This window comes from Protopterus annectens, chromosome 5.part0 (assembly GCF_019279795.1).
Source record: "Protopterus annectens isolate FY-2018-M chromosome 5.part0, PAN1.0, whole genome shotgun sequence".
NCBI lineage: Eukaryota > Metazoa > Chordata > Ceratodontiformes > Protopteridae > Protopterus > Protopterus annectens.
The window spans coordinates 263,327,634-263,345,924 of record NC_056735.1 but is presented as its reverse complement, the minus strand read 5'-3'; the positions used below and the strand labels follow the sequence as shown (position 1 = coordinate 263,345,924).

At 36.2% G+C, this 18,291-nt stretch overlaps 1 protein-coding gene across 2 annotated transcripts in view; it reads left to right on the top strand.

Annotated features, from left to right (window-relative positions):
* Positions 1-18,291, top strand: part of CBS (cystathionine beta-synthase) — a 656,282-nt gene that overhangs the window by 424,504 nt on the left and 213,487 nt on the right. For both annotated transcript variants that reach the window (XM_044072237.1, XM_044072236.1), the window contains exon 10: positions 10,249-10,333. In XM_044072237.1, the coding sequence (XP_043928172.1) occupies positions 10,249-10,333 (85 nt within the window). The remainder of the gene's footprint in view (positions 1-10,248; positions 10,334-18,291) is intronic.

Genomic DNA, 18,291 nt, shown 5'->3' with positions numbered 1-18,291 from the left:
GGATAATACAGTTTAAAGTAAGGAAACATTTTCTGGCCCATTATTGCTAGTCAATAACTTCAGCACAGAGACTGTGGCTAAAGGTTGTTAACATTTAAATTTGCCAAGTTGTTGCATTATTTTTCTCATTTGTCCTGTTTTTACTTTTTCTAGAAAGAAAACGAGCAGATATTATTTGCATACTCTTATGTTACAAGTCATACATTTTCATTATAATGCCATCTTTCCGGCAATTTATTTGCCTTCATTTTTTTTTATTTCTCTTCCAAACATAACTGGCATTCATAAGAAAATACACATATCATACTTTAAATAGTTTCAAGAACATTCCTTAATGGGTGAAAATTAGAAATGAGTAAATGTGGTGATGGGTAATTGGTTGGTCTACCAGAGAGAGATTCATTAAAGCCATTTTGATCAAGACTGCTGGGACTATATGGACAACTTGCCCATGTTTTTTTTTTTTTTTTTTTTGCATTAATAAGGGGTACAGAAGCCACAACCCTCTGCATGGCTTTGTCTGAGAGTTTTGTCCCCTATGGCAAAATTGCTTAAACAAGTTGCCATTTTAGTCTCTTATTAGTCCTGACTAAATGGGCTTTAATGAATGTAAACCACACCCACTGGAACTCTTTGCTGATTCATCTTAATAATATACCCAGAAATGTGTCCATTGAGGAAAACAAATCACAGGTTCACCACTGTGCACTTTTAATGTAATCTTTTTAAGGAAAGCACATACCACTGCCCTGCCATTTTAACTACTGAAGCCCTGCTAGTCAGTCCTGTCTTTGCATCTATCACACTGCCCTTTACATATGTATGGACTAAAAAATCTTGATATTTTTTAAGAGATTGATCTGCCTCTTTCAGGTCCTTTGTCAAGTAAAATTGAAATAAAATATGTTTTTCAGTGCAGTTTCGGTACAAGCATTAGTTACCTGTCTTGTACAAGAGGCTATCCTTGGATTTTTTTTTTTTTAAAGTGAAGAGGAAATGTTTGTTGATGGTAAGAAGGATCCATAGGGGGCACATCATGGATGTGGTGCTGTCATCTAATGAAGAAAGCCACCAGTGACAAATTATGTGGTTTCAGAAAATGGACTTAGATTGTGCTCTGGAAGTGGTGTAGCTTCAAGTACAAGCTGTTTCACGTCTACTGATTCACTCTGTTTTTAAAAGGTCAGTTTCTAAAAGGGTAGCATGATGCTGGCACTGCAGCAAAGAGTGCTGGGTATAAGGAATAAAGTGATAAATTTGAGCAGGCCATACTGAACAAAAGTTGGTTATACTGAAAATCAGAACAAAAATGTGTAATTTATGGCAAAGTGACATTTTGTAGAGCAAAGAAGGGTTTTGCTGTCTAGAAATTAAAAACTAAGATGGCACAGTGGACTTTGTTTTTCAAAGAGTTTGCTAGGCGCTGAGAATGCCCATAGGTTGCCATCATCAGTGGCATACAGGGCATATAGTTAGCTGAGAGTGATTTTAGTTCAGTTTATTATCTGCTATGAAAACATAAGTTCTGTCCCAGTTATTTAAGTTTAGAAAGAGGATAATGATGGAAGGTGGACAAGTATTGATGGGTCGTGATTTCTTGAAGACTACCATGCAGCAAAGGGCTATGTTCTTGGGTGCCAGTGAGGAATGTTGAAAACATAATTTAAGGTATACACTTGTCATTCCCAGCAGTGTTGAAAGTGTTTTTTTTTTTTTTTCCCTGTCAGGAATGTAGGCGTTTACCTCAGCTGAGTTAACTGTGAGTAGTTTACAAATACTGCTGCCTTCTTTGGGCTCTGTGACTGAGGACTTGTTGTCTGCGGATCCTGGGGAAGGTATGGTTGTTGTAAAATTGTTGAAATAGCAGAGAACAAGGAGCCAGAGTCTAAACAAGGGGAAGGTGAAGTGGTTGTGGCCTGTTTTCTGGCGGGTATACAATGAGAGGAAAGACTTAGACCCCCTGAGGTGATTTTGGACATTGATAAAGATGTTCTGTCAGTGGTTTATGGGTGACTTATAATAAAAATATTGTTAAAATAAAGATTCTTGACAATATAGTTTGCTTGAGCCTATAGATTGCATAGGACTTTTGGTTATGATGGATTTTGCTGCTTAACTGATTATTTTTTGTAAACTTCATCTAGGTTATGTCGGCAAATGGTTTGTTGTGAGCAGTATAGTACCCTGGTAAACAAACTTAATAAAGTAAAATAACATAAAATAATACTACAATGTGAAGAGGTGATGTTTTTATGTGTAGCGGTAATGTTTTTTTAAGTAATGTGCTCTGGTCAGTTTATTGGATAAAAATGTAAAAAAAAAAAAAAAAAAAAAGATTAAAAAAGAAAGAAAGAAAACAGTAGCTACTTCCTAATTCCATAAGCACTTTAGTTTGCCAAACATAGTAGATTAAAGTGTACTAGGTGGAAAACTTTTGATGTGGTGCCTTGAGGGGTGAACAATTAGCTTCCTTCTATCTAACTTCTTTAAAGTCATCCAATAAGTGCAGAAATAAGGTCATCATCAAAGTAGCAACTGAGGAATCAGTTGTGAATAACTTGGAGAAAATCTAAGTGTGGTAATAAACAGAAAGCAGCAAAAAGTGTGCAGGCAGTGCATCCCCCTGCTACGACCACACTGTGCAGTGGGAACAGCTGGAAGGATCAGGTGGCAAAATAAATTAAAAAGACCGGCTCATGAAGCAGCTGTGGGTCAAAATATATGAAGAACTGGTTAAAATGCACACCAGCTTAGAAGCTTCATCAAATAGGAGAGTACAAGATTTGAACCCAACATTATCTGATCACCCAGATATCATCCAACTTCTGAATAAGGAATTAGGTGTGGGTAAAACCAAAATGGCACTCCTAAAAGCTAAATGTAAAGAACTGGAAAAAACAATTGAACAAGAAGACCGCACCAGACATAAAAAATAAGGTTTGTAGGCATACCCCAGTGTATTGAGGGGGATAATTGTAAATAATTTATGGTAGACTTGGATGGCGATCCTATCTAAAGAGGTTAAGTTAGAAAGAGTTCACTGTGTATATTCACCAGGTTGCTGAGGAGTGGACAGAAAACCATGACCTTTCCTGCGATGTTTTCAATCCTACTCTTTTGAAGAAAGGATCTAAACACTGCTGTGGAAAATTGTCAAGGTGTTGCAAGCAGGAACAAGAATCTTAATGGATAATGATGGTGCGCTTGCCATGAGGTAAAGTTCAATCCGGTTATCCCTGCTGTTATGCTGTATACATTAAAAAAGTAATGTTCACATTGCTGCAACCTAATGTTTTTTTGAAATAATGTATCCTATGGGTGGAAACTTTCTTTAGCAAACAAGCAGTCAAGGATTTCCCACTATATCAGATGCTGAAGCAACAAAACAGAAGTTGATATGAGCATAGAGAGGGTGTGGACTCTGCATCCAGGAGACCAAAGTTGTGTTGATCAGTATGTAAAATCAATAGTGGAGCCTTTACCATTGTTTAAACAGAAGGTGCTGCAAAGAGAGAAAGAAGCTTTGTCAGCACATGAGCAACAGAGACGTGTACTGGACCCTGCCCTACTACAGAAGTCACTGGAAATAGAGGAAGAATTACAGAGGGGAGAACTTGTGAACTGCCATCACCTCTGTTGTCAGTAACAAGTAGTAACATTAAGGAAAATCAAGAAACTATTGAACTCAATAGAGTTAAAAGGAAATAACTCTATTAGTGACTTATTTGCAATTGGCAAGAAAAACTGAGGTAAAATAGGTAGCAAAGTGTTACAGAAAAAACACAAGTCACTGCAGATATATGCTTCTGTTTTTCTTAAACGTTTTCCTTTGCAATGTTTTATTTTGTGGGAATATAGCTGCTCAGTGAAATATATATTATAAATAATATAAGATTTATATTTAGTTGTTGGATGGGGAGAATAAAACAATATGAGTGAATAGCCTCTGAAGGTATTTAGAGTGGGGACATTACAGTCTGTTCACAGAGATGCCCATTTTGACAAGGAGATCAGCTGGGGTTGAATGCTAAATAAATGCTCATTAATTTAATATAAGTATATCTAAATGCTCATTAATTTAATATAAGTATATCCAGTCAGAGCATGACAAAAGAGAAAAGCATCAGCAGTTCACAAGGCCCGGAAGAAATAAGTTACAGTAAATGCGAGTCAGATGCTCTGATGAAGGTTTATTTTGAAAAGGATGTTTTTGATGTAACATCTGTTTGTGGCTAACAAAAAATGATGCTATATTTACAGCTTGATAGAAAAGTAAGTGAATTAAATTATTTATTCACAATAATTCAGAGGGAAAGTTAAATAGGTATATGACAGAAGGCGAACAGATTTTTATATTTAGAAAATTGGTAGACCTATCTTGCTGTTGTATACAGTAAATTAATCTGTGAGTTAGTGTCATTGTTATTAAAACATTTAATGCAATTTTATAATGAGATGGCAATGAATTTGTAGTTCCTTTTTTGTGAAAAAGCTGTTCATTTGAGGAGGGGAAAGGGTGAAAGAAACTTAAATGAACTCCACACAGAGTATGCAGCCACATTTTAAGAGCTGAATTACAAAGTAAGGGGTAATATTATACAAGCCCAGGACAGATGTATTTATTTAACATTTGTTTACTGGGAAAGTTTGACTTGGAAGTTTTGGAACAAAGCCAGTTTTCAGCGGAGGCCTGGGGAGAAATGATCCAGATGTATTTCTTTGTAACATGGGGAGGTAACCCACATGAACACAGGGAGGACATGCAGACTCCACACAGAAAGCACCCCAGCCGAGAATCAAACTGGAAAACCTCTTGCTGTGAGGCGCCAATGTTACCACTGCACCACCTATAGATGTATATAGAAGTGGACATATAAGAAAAGGGTGCCAGTGTGAAACTTTTGTGTACCCGAAACAGAAGGATTGCTTGTGAAAATTTAGAGAAAAAAATAATTCTGGATTTTTTTTTTTTATTATGATTATTATTATTATTATTTTGCATTACAGGATGTTACAATATTGACGTAAAGACTAGAAATTCACCAAATATTTTCACTGTAAAGAAGGCATTTTGCCAAATACATTGCTGTTTGCACCTTTTTAATAGCATTTATTATTCACAAGGTACTTACATTTGTTTGGCTTATGAAATTTTAACTTGCTTTTTCAGAAAATGTGTATGGATATATGTAAAATGCTAGAGGGGGTGACATTTCATAGCTCCTAGGAGTGAATGCATTAACAAGTATTCAGTGGTCAGTAGATTCCAGGGTCTTAACACATGATAATAATATCAGTGAGGACAAAAGAAGGAAAAGTTGATTGTTGTCAATTCAACAGATCCATTTCTATCATTGGGAGGGTAGCTTGGGATATAAAATAAATCACTCAAAAAAAAAAAACAAGAACAATTGTGATTAATTATTGGCCAGGCATATAACTTAAACTAAGATAGACTTAGCTCTGAGAGCATATGAAAATAAATTACCTGGATGTCTGGATAATGAATACAGCTGCACAGTTAGGCATTCAATAAGACTGAAATCTGCTCTTGGAAGTTGATAAAGTGGGAGCTGGTAAGACCAGTGCATTTAATAAATGCCATGACAGTGTCTTTTGCCATTAGTGCTTATTCCAAGACATGCATTTGTATCACCCCACCTGTGATTTTTTGAGACAATTAAAAACTACTTCCAAGATTTCCTGTGGGACAATAAGAGATATAGAATAGTTTCAGGCAAAATTGGTATGCCTAAGAAATATAGAGATTTTGGCGTTTGTGATTTGTAAGGTTACTTTACATTAATGCAAATGAGACTTTTGTATTTGATAGAAAATGATGCCTATCACATAAAATAGGAGATGTTGGCAAAAACTCAAAGTTGCCTCAAGACAGTTGGAGAAATGCTTTTTGTGCAAACTGTGTAAGTGTTCTTGTAGTGAGTTCTTAGGTGGGTCAAAGAGGTAGGATCACAAAAGCATTTTTTGTATACAGAGATAATGAAATGGGAAAATGATACTCTGTGCATAGATTATGCAAGAAGAGATACTACACTTGTGTATTTGAAGCAGCTTATAAAAGGGAAAGAGGTGCTAATATAGGAGAAAGCTAGTTGAAGACTTCTCTGTTGGAGGTGCTGGGTGAACAAATTGGAATAATGATTTTTTTGAGCTATGATACAGAATCGGAATTGCCTAGACATAGTAAGGCCTTGCTGAGTCTAATTATGATGGCTGCCAAAAAAGCAATTTCTAGAAAATAAAAATCAAAGTGTAAATCAACTTTGCTAGAAGTAGAGAAGATAGTAACAGAGATAAAACAACTGGAGTTGGGATTTTCAGAAAAGGGTAGGAGCATATTATATAGGAAGAAATGGGAATGTGGGATCAATACATGCAGAGGAGGAACGAGGTTTAAAAGAAGGCAGGATCTGAATGAGCTATGTAATGGTTGTCTAACAATGACTGGATATGTTAAAAGTGATGTATAATGTTTACAGCTACAGTTGTGTCATACGGTTTGGAATGTACAATGTTTGCAACTGAGATTGTGTCTCTGTGGTTTATTCTCATTTATAGAAATGTAGCATGGCGTATGTCATATGTGATAATTTAATGAAGATGTTTCTTGTTTTAAAAAAATATAGGAGAAAGCTAAAGAAAATTTTGATTTTGGTGAACCTGAAAGGTTTTATTATGCAAGATTATTGGCCAAATATAAATGAATGACAAAATCTGATACATAAAATCAGCAGGTCCGTGAATTTATCACATTTTTTATACAAGCAAGAAGGGCTTTCTCCTTCCATAAGAGAAAAATAAAAATAAAAAGTATAAGCTACTATATGATTCAATTAAATAAAAAATGGTAACATCAGTGAAAGTTAAGCAGGATTAAGACTGATAAATAGAAATTCCCAGCAGCTGAGGAGATTGTGGAAAGATGCGTCTCACACAATGTGTTCTCCTAAATTAATATTTAGAATATTTGACTGGGTGTGCCTTCATAAATATTTTATACCCTTTCCGGACTGAAGTGAGTGAATGGGGTAGCCATGAAGATGGAAGAACAAAAGGAGAACAGCAAACCTTGGTCTATCAATTCTTTAAACAGTCTCACAGTGGGATTACTCTGAGACTTCCATTTATTGGTTATAATTTTCTTGACCACTATAATAAGAAGCTCTAAAATAGTTATTTGATACTTTGCCCACCCTTCAACTTCTGTGTAGCCCACTGACATCAGCTGTTGGGTTTAATCCAAAACACAATTAAATACTGTTCTAATTAACTCTTGTATACCCCTTTTATAATATTTTAAACATTCTTAATTGCAAAATATAAAGTGCCATGAACTAGTCACTTCATTTATTTTGTATCTCCATCATGTCATGTAGCACATGACACGATGGAGATACAAAAAAATGAAGCGACTAGTTCATGGCTACCCCCTCACTCAGTGTCCACTTTGCTCATATCAGTACCCATGGATTGAAACACGTTGTCTCTGTGGTTATGCACTCCTGTAGCATGCTGTTAGGCAGTTAGTGTTGTCTCTGTGGTTATGCACTCCTGTAGCATGCTGTTAGGCAGTGTTGTCTCTGTGGTTATGCACTCCTGTAGCATGCTGTTAGGCAGTTAGTGTTGTCTCTGTGGTTATGCACTCCTGTAGCATGCTGTTAGGCAGTTAGTGTTGTCTCTGTGGTTATACACTCCTGTAGCATGCTGTTAGGCAGTTAGTGTTGTCTCTGTGGTTATGCATTCCTGTAGCATGCTGTTAGGCAGTTAGTGTTGTCTCTGTGGTTATGCACTCCTGTAGCATGCTGTTAGGCAGTTAGTGTTGTCTCTGTGGTTATGCACTCCTGTAGCATGCTGTTAGGCAGTTAGTGTTGTCTCTGTGGTTATGCACTCCTGTAGCATGCTGTTAGGCAGTTAGTGTCGTCTCTGTGGTTATGCACTCCTGTAGCATGCTGTTAGGCAGTTAGTGTCGTCTCTGTAGTTATGCACTCCTGTAACATGCTGTTAGGCAGTTAGCGTCGTCTCTGTGGTTATGCACTCCTGTAGCATGCTGTTAGGCAGTTAGCGTTGTCTCTGTGGTTATGCACTCCTGTAGCATGCTGTTAGGCAGTTAGCGTTGTCTTTGTGGTTATGCACTCCTGTAGCATGCTGTTAGGCAGTTAGTGTCGTCTCTGTGGTTATGCACTCCTGTAGCATGCTGTTAGGCAGTTAGTTGTACTTTGACAGACAGTGCTATATATGTACTCTTCCTATTTTTTTCTTTCCAGTATGAATTCCAGCAATGTATAACTAAGACCAGTTACATGTTGGTCATGGAAATGATGTTTCAGGTGTGGCTGAAGAAAATATACTTCATTCAGAACTAGCGCATTCATGTCTCTTTTGAGTGTATATTACCTTTGTGGATTTGCAGTATGATTCTGTGAAAGGAAAACACAAACCTGATACCCTATTTTTGATAAATTGGTGAGGTACCATAGTCATGTGCACCTTGACACTGGTCATTACAGGGAGAGTATTACCTTCCTTCCACAGTGTGGTGAGGTACCATAGCCATGTGCACCTCGACAGTGGTCATTACAGGGAGAGTATTACCTTCTTTCTGCAGTGTGGTGAGGTACCATAGCCATGTGCACCTCGACACTGATCATTACAGGGAGAGTATTATTTTCCTTCCGCAGTGTGGTGAGGTACCATAGCCATGTGCACCTCGACACTGGTCATTACAGGGAGAGTATTACCTTCCTTCCGCAGTGTGGTGAGGTACCATAGCCATGTGCACCTTTTCACTGGTCATTACAGGGAGAGTATTACCTTCCTTTTGCGGTGTGCATATCACCACATATTACCAACCATCACTGCTTTCTTCCTGTACTGAGCAGTGGTGTCCATGAGCTACACCACAGTACCAGTAGGTTCTTTTCCTGCACTTCTGGCACTGGATTACATATCTGTTCCCAAAACTATGTTATCATGTACCACTCAACAGTCATTTGATACACAACAAATACAGGTTTTGTGTAAGAGTTTAATTTGGGCAGAAAACATCCAGCTTGTCATTCTTGATAAATCCTTGACTGAAATGTGCTCCTGGAAGTTAATACAACTTCAGATGCTGGAGAGACTGTAAGGGGAGGATGGACGTGAGCAGCCAATGTTGGTTTGCCCATCCTGGAGGGAAGCACGTGGCCTCAGCTCACTGCATTAAAGCAGTGTTACAAGCCCGGTGAGCACCATTGTGAATAAGTGGTGCACTGCTTATTTGGGGAGTTGTACATAAGCAGAAGCACATGTGCACTTCCTGAATACAGTAATTGTGGGTCTCAAGGATGCCACAGGGTGGTAGCAATTAGGGCACACTCCCTACAATAGTATGACACTGCACCAGTGTCCTCAGTCTATTTACAGGCACAGACATGGGTTGGCTTGAGACCAGGCATGGTTAAGGGTGGGGATAGCCATGAGTGGCCCACGTTGCCCACCTGGGGGGAGAGGGAGGCAGCCTCGACTCACTGCAATAAAGCAATGTTATGAGCCTAGTGACCAATGTGCTGCATAAACAGTGTGCTGCTTAATTGAGACATTGCTCATATGCGGAAGCACAAATGTACCTTCTGAAGAGTTCTCAAGGATGCCAAAAGGTGGTAAGAGTAGGACAAACTCTCTAACAGTAGTACGACACTGCAGCAGCATCCTCAATCTCCTTACAGGCCCCAGCATGGGTTGGCTTCAGCCTGGAGTAGGCTTAAAGAAGTCTGTACACCCAGTGAATGAGGGAATGCTGATTGCAGCTGATACTCAGCTGCAGGGATGGGAAATGTATAGATATAGAGATGGATATAATGTAGGTGTGTGTGTGTGTGTGTGTGTGTGTGTGTGTGTGTGTGTGTGTGTGTGTGTGTGTGTGTGTGTGTGTGTGTGTGTGTGTGTGTGTGTATTACTGCTTGAATAATGTAACAGAATTCATTTCTGATTTTCATTCATGCATTAATGCTACACTGCATGTTCTTTTGAAGTGATACCTGAAACTAAGATTGCTAACCACTGTAATATAACAACCTGAACATTAATCATATTGCTAGAAGCTGAAGGTTTCAAAATTTTTGTGGAACATTCTAATAGGTTCTGCTGCTTCCTACCCGAAAAAGGTGCTTTACTCTGCATATAATGTTGTTCTGTGTAACCTTACACCCTGTTTTCTCTAACCAGGCATGTGCTGATTTCTTGCAGGTGGTAGATGTCTGGCACAAGAGCAACGATGAGTACAGCTTTGCCATGTCACGCATGCTGATAAGACAGGAAGGCCTGCTTTGTGGTAAGCATGCTCCCATCATGCCTGGATCATGACATCTGCATGTACAGTAATAATGTACCCCTTTTCCATTTTCTTTTTACTGTCTGATAAAAGAATTGCCAACAATTAGAGTGATAAACTGCTACAATAGGTCTTTCTTATAAAGGTCTTTGTTAAATGGGACTGTATTTTCTGTTGTGCAGAAAGTTTGCATAAGTTACTTATTTTGTGTTGTGCTTTAAGCTGAGATATCAGCAGCTTGTTAAAAATGTATTTATCAGTAAACAGAAGCACATTTCATAGATTGACACTATGGTGTTTGCAGCATTTCATAGATTGATACTATGTTGCTTGCAGCATTTCACACACTAATACTGTGCTGCTTACTAAAAATGTGTTTTTCTGAGTACGTCAACTACTCCCGGAATATAAAGAATATTATATGGTAAGTTATGCAAAACTATGTGATTTTGCCACAGATGTCCTTGGCTTTCCTATTAACTTGGCAACAAAATTCAAGAGGTCCAAAATGAATTTCAGGCTCTGATAGTCTGTATTTCTCTCCAAACAATATGTTTTACATTGTAGCTCATTTCACTTGGTTTGCAGTACTATTGACAACTTGTTGTGAAGGCAGCACACACTTGCTTCCTTGACAAAGTCTGCTTAATGTTAATGATTTACATCACTGTTACTATTGCTCAGTTATTCTGAATGACTGACTCTAGTAGCATAAAATGATCCAAGCAAGCAGCATGCACTTAGTGTTTATTTCTATTATTTATCTTTACTCCTGTTGTTGCTATATTAATTTATAGTGTTATTATTTCTGTGTTTTGTGACTCAGTACATGTAGCTGAAAGGGCTGTTCCACGGTAGCCGACTCCCCCAAAGAATACATAAATCAGAAATAATGCTGCATTTATGCTAAAGAGGTAAAGAAGTGTGAAGAAAGGTTTCGCTGTGGTATACTGTGGTTTCACTTAGTAAATGCTGAATCTGTAAAAGCCTGCTAAACCATGTTCCCCTGCAGTATGGTAGAGCAGCATTCTCTGACTGTTACAGTTTAAATAAAGAGCATTGAAGGTCTTCTCCAGTGGGTAACATTTGGGATTTCATTTTCTGATATACTAGCTTGGCACATTTCTGAAACTTGTTCAGCTTTTGCAGTTCTGCTCACATGTGCTTATAGTTGGTGACATCCCATTCCAGTCTAGGATGTTGTACACATTCCATGTATTCCACAATTTTTTTTAATACTTGTATCACTCAGATCTTTAGGCCAGCATACAGTGTACGAAAATCCCTGCATTCAGTGATGAAAATGAATATACCTTCATAATTCCTGCAACTGAATAATCAGTAGCCAGAGGCTCCTGTACTGTACTATCTGGGAAAGCACAATATGAAGCACTGCCCTGTGTCCAGTACTTCTGTCCAACCAGCCAGACAAAATGCACAGAGAAGTTCAAAGCCTGCATCACTGTGAGGAGGATTGCAGCTGTGATGCCTGCCATATGCAGGGACCGACTGGAAAATTATTTATGTAATCCAGACAGCTGCTTGACTGGTGGGACATGGTGAAGTGCAGACATCAGTCAGAGCCTGTGCTTACAAAGTGTCTTCATGTTCCTCCAGATCTTTCTCTTGTGCACACCCACTATTCTCAGAATCCTAGCACCATCCATAACATGTTAGAGTACCTGAAGCATGACTGCATCTGAACAGCTCACTTGAAACACTACATAGGCCCCACAGCAAGTGTTAAGTGTTTGAACCTGGAATCAGGGAGTCTGCTCCTTTGCACTTCTCCCAAGTCAAGAAATGCTCAGTGTCCAGAGTTCAAGTCAGTTCCATAGGTTCTCTTGTGCCACTTGGGCTCGCAGAAATGGCACAGACCTTGGATGTACCACACTGTTAATACTTGGTTGGACATATCCTCTTGGAAGGCTCTTCTTTACACAATACTTCTAATAAACGTAAGGGTACTTATAGATGTGGGTCGTGTGCACAATGCCCACATATAGTGCATAATGAGGAAATATTCCTCACAGCAAGAAACAAGATTATCAAAGCTACTGCATACTTTAATTGTAATAGTCATGGAGTTGTTTATCTGGATATCTGTTTGAAATGTTCAGCATTTTACATGGGCAAAACTGAGCGTACGCTTAAACGAAGAATTTACGAGCATTTGTATGAAATACAAAAACAAAACAATACAAATGTTCTGTTTAGACATATTTCAGTATGCCCTATAGGTAGGAAAAAAGTTAGCAGAAGCACAAGTAGCCAATAAACTTCTTCAAACGAATCCCAAAAATGTTGCAGTCATTGAAAACTTCTCCTTTAGTAAAATGCTTTTAATGTCAAGCCAAAGTTAAAATGCACGGAAGAAATAACATTCAGTAAAAGTAGAATCCAACGTAAAAAAGAAGAAATAAATCAAGCGCTTTCACCCGTACCTATGACGGGCTTTCTCAAGATATCTTTTAACCATTCCTTTGCTTGCTTATATACAATGCTAGTAATTCAATTATGCAATTAAACAAATTCATTTAACAATCTAAATAGATCAGTTAATGCATAGCATTGCTTTAGCATTTTTTATTATTAAAAGCAACTACCAAGCGTGCACAAAAATGAATTATCTAACAAGCTGTGTTGCAAGAACATTATTATCATAGTATATTCTAAAACTCTGCTGGGTATATTTATTAAACATTATTTTATAGTGCTTTGCGCTGTAATTAGCTAGCTATTTCTTTCTAAACTAGGAATATTCCCAAGCCCAATAACCATATTGAAATGCAAATCCCAACTGAGTGTCTTGATAAAAATTTCATACTATTTCTTATATCTGGAACGGGTATTATTAAAAAGGAACTAATAAGCGTGTTCAGATAAAATAAAATAAATTAACTATATTACTGTGTTATAAAGACATTTTTTATCATAATATGTTCTGACATTCTGCTGAATATATCTGTGAAACACTTTGTAGTGTTTTACACTGTAATTAGCTAGTTTATTCCTTTCTAAACTAGGAGTGTTACTAAGCCCAATGTTCATATTAGAAAGTCAATCACAACCGGATGTCATGAACAAAAACTTAGCTGTTTCTTATAACTAGCGCGAATGCATTTGACAGTATAACCATATTTTAACTGCTCAATAAAAGTAAAAATAATTATATATAAAAGTTTCTACTTCTGGATTCCTTTTCTACATACTTTGTTAAATGTAAATCTTTGAAGAAACCAAAGATATGTTCAAATATTCGTTCTTTTCTGATGTTAAATGCAATGTTTTATTAAAAAGTATTAAACACATAGTGCATATTCCTACAAACTAAAACCTTTAATAGAATATGAACGTTTTTTAGATGTAATATTCGTTATATGATTAAGTTTAAGTCACTACAACTACGTCCGCTTTATCTTTAATCAAACATCTTAAATGTAAATTTCTTATTTTAATTTTACTATGGCCTCTATAACTTGACTCTTACTATACGAATTAGAAACTTAATCATATAACGAATATTACATCTAAAAAACGTTCATATTCTATTAAAGGTTTTAGTTTGTAGGAATATGCACTATGTGTTTAATACTTTTTAATAAAACATTGCATTTAACATCAGAAAAGAACGAATATTTGAACATATCTTTGGTTTCTTCAAAGATTTACATTTAACAAAGTATGTAGAAAAGGAATCCAGAAGTAGAAACTTTTATATATAATTATTTTTACTTTTATTGAGCAGTTAAAATATGGTTATACTGTCAAATGCATTCGCGCTAGTTATAAGAAACAGCGCGAAGTTTTTGTTCATGACATCCGGTTGTGATTGACTTTCTAATATGAACATTGGGCTTAGTAACACTCCTAGTTTAGAAAGGAATAAACTAGCTAATTACAGTGTAAAACACTACAAAGTGTTTCACAGATATATTCAGCAGAATGTCAGAACATATTATGATAAAAAATGTCTTTATAACACAGTAATATAGTTAATTTATTTTATTTTATCTGAACACGCTTATTAGTTCCTTTTTAATAATACCCGTTCCAGATATAAGAAATAGTATGAAATTTTTATCAAGACACTCAGTTGGGATTTGCATTTCAATATGGTTATTGGGCTTGGGAATATTCCTAGTTTAGAAAGAAATAGCTAGCTAATTACAGCGCAAAGCACTATAAAATAATGTTTAATAAATATACCCAGCAGAGTTTTAGAATATACTATGATAATAATGTTCTTGCAACACAGCTTGTTAGATAATTCATTTTTGTGCACGCTTGGTAGTTGCTTTTTAATAATAAAAAATGCTAAAGCAATGCTATGCATTAACTGATCTATTTAGATTGTTAAATGAATTTGTTTAATTGCATAATTGAATTACTAGCATTGTATATAAGCAAGCAAAGGAATGGTTAAAAGATATCTTGAGAAAGCCCGTCATAGGTACGGGTGAAAGCGCTTGATTTATTTCTTTTTTACGTTGGATTCTACTTTTACTGAATGTTATTTCTTCCGTGCATTTTAACTTTGGCTTGACATTAAAAGTATTTTACTAAAGGAGAAGTTTTCAATGACTGCAACATTTTTGGGATTCGTTTGAAGAAGTTTATTGGCTACTTGTGCTTCTGCTAACTTTTTTCCTAGCTGTTTTTTGGGACATTGTTCGTGTTTTGTGTTTGGCATATTACTATGGCAGAAAGCACTGAAGGTACCGACTTCCAAGCTACACCACTATTGCTAACTGAAGGAGCGGACGATTCTCCGGTTACCAGGTCTGAATTTAGACAAGTTTTATCTCTGTTAACTCAATTGACAAATTCGATGAGAGACATTAACACTAATCCTAGCAGCAGAATTGCTGCAAACCAGGAGCAGGAATTTGGCGCGAAAAGAATAAACACACCAGTTTTGTCTTCCAATGATGGTCCGGAACAACAACCCAGCACTTCGCAAAGGAATGAAACTTTTTTTCAGCATCAACCAGCTTTTCCAGTAACGGACAACTCACTGAGAACTTTCGACTTTAATACTTGGTCCAACAAACATTTTGCCTTTTCAGCAGGTACAGTGTGTAACAATGCTACTACTAATGACATTAACAAAGTAGATTCTGACTTTTCATTGTTCACTGATAAACTATATACTTTTAAGGCAACAAAGCTAGAAATTGACTACCTGCAGGAATGTATTAAAGTAAAGAGAGTACCAAGAGGGCTACGCATTAACAAATTTCCTAACAATGCCTCGGTTGGCTCAGAATTGCATAAAGAAATTTCTGAACTCTTTGATAATACTGGATTTGAAATGTTACATCTTATGGTGAAGGACTATGAAAAAAAAAGCGGATTTGTTACTTGAAGAATTGAATATATCGAATGACTCCATTTATACTGACACTGCTTTTTGTAGAATTAAAAAAGACTATAATAATGTTTTCCATGAAGTGGACCAATATTGTGTAAGGATTATAGAAAGGAAGGTAAAAAAATTAGAAAGGGACTTAAATGATTACAAGAATGGAATAACATCATGTTATTCAAATAAACAGAACTGGTCCTCTAGATTTATGAATAAAAATGGAGCATCTTCTTCTTTTCAAAATGTAAATGATAACACACCTATGACTGAAACTTTGAGACGTAGTGAAAGATTAGCTCAAAAACAGAACAACAATAATTCTACCCCAAAAAATATTGACAACCAGGGTTTTCAATTTCCCCAACGCAGGCAAGGGAACAGAACACAGTTCCAGAACCAGCAAGCGTGGGGGAAACAGCGCAGATAAATATTTTAAATGAGACTAATATATCTCAACCACATTTTTCAACATATGTGATAGAGACAAAAAATAATTTTACTATATACAACTACACAGAAAATCAAGTGGAGGACATACATTTTGAATTATTTACTAAAGGTTTTCAGTTTGTTCCAACTAAAAGTATTGACCTGACTAAAACTATTTTGGAATTTAAATTATTCACGAGACAGCTGAACTTAAATATTTTTTTCAAAGGAAAGAATTTTTCTAGGGATCTAGTTAGCAGATCAAGTACTTTCAACCCACCCCTTCATCCAGTAGTAAAAATCTTTGAAGACATGATGGAAACTGAAATTAGAAGTTTAAGTAAGAATAATTTCGTTTCCAAACAGAACATACATCAAGATTGTCTCAAACTTATTAGACAGCTTAGGAATGAACAGATTAGGGTAATGAAACCGGATAAAGGGGGAGGGGTAGTTCTAATGTATAAAACAGAATATGAACAAGTAATTCATAATATGCTTCAGGACACAGAGCAGTATAGTACCCTCTCAATTAATGAGTTGAACATAGCTTATGCAAGGATCAAACACATACTATATGATATGCTTCTACAGGGAGCTATCAACGAGAAACTTCATAACTATTTACTAGTTAATAAACCTCTTACACCAGTAATATTTGGTATACCCAAGATTCACAAGGGACTGGAACCACTCAAATTTAGACCAATTGTGGCAGGTTCAGGCAGTATTACAGAACCCCTTGGTAAATTTGTTGATGCAACACTTAAAAACACCATAGCATCAATTCAACATATTTGCAAAGATTCTTGGGAGTTTCTTAAAAGTATTAAGGAGTACTTTTATACCAAAACAGACTTTTTGGTTACGATAGATGTAGTTGATCTTTTTCCTAGCATTCCGCATGACATTGGTACACAATGGTTCAACGAAATATTAATTAAAGCATCAAATTTTAGTAACAACACTACAAATTTATTAACAGATTTTATGTTGATGATTTTAAAGAATAATTTCATCTATTTTAATGGGGAGTTTTTTAAGCAGAATAAAGGGGTGGCCATGGGATCACCATGTGCCTCAGCATATGCGAATTTAGTTCTATATCACTGGGAGAATGAATACATTTTTGAAACAGCATGGGAGAAGAATATTTTGCACTACAGAAGATACCTAGATGATATTTGTATCTTATGGGAAGGAAGCATAACAAGTTTAGAAGCCTTCTTGAAGTATATAAATGAGACAACAAATTTCTTAAAATTTACATCCAATATTAGCAACACACACATGAATTATTTGGATGTGTTATTGGTTAAAAACACAGAATTACAAATCTTTGAATCTTCTGTATACAGGAAACCAACCTTCTCTAATACGTACCTGCATTACAGCAGTGCCCATCCTTTCTCACAGAAAAAAGGCATTGTTAAAGGCCAATTTATTAGGGCCTCAAGAATGTGTAATACGGATGAAAAATTCTTTGCAGAGGCCCAATTGTTAAGGAAACTTTTTTCTGAGAGAGGTTACCCACAGACATTAATAGAGAAAATGTTTCAAGAAGTATTAGAAGGAAGAACAACTAAGTACAGCCCACTAGTAGGCACAGTTTTGGAACCATTATATCCTGTGAACCCCACTTTAGAAGTTAAGGTTGATTCCCCTAATTTCCAGACTAGTTTTTGTTGCACTTATAATAATGAAACTGAAAAACTAAAGAAAATGATAAATAAATTCTGGCCCATTTTGACTACTAATGAAGAAACAAAAAAATGGGTACCAGATAGACCATTGTTTGTGAATGTAAGGAATGCTAACTTAAAAAATATGTTCGAGAACCAACTACCAATACAACCTGATAATAAAGGTGGTAAATTTGGAACATATAAATGTAACAGCTGCAAACAATGTTGTCATATTCTTGAAGGTACTGGTTACCACATTAAATCAAGAAAATTTTTTGTTAAATCAACAAGCTATTACAATTGTGGATCAAAAGGTATTATATATTTAGGCATTTGTCAAAAATGTGATAGTTTTTATATAGGTAAATCAGAAAGAACATTACGTAAAAGAATCTACGAGCACATGTATGATATCAAGAAAAAGAAAGAAACAAATGCTTTTGTTAAACATCTTAATGTATGCCCAAATATGACCT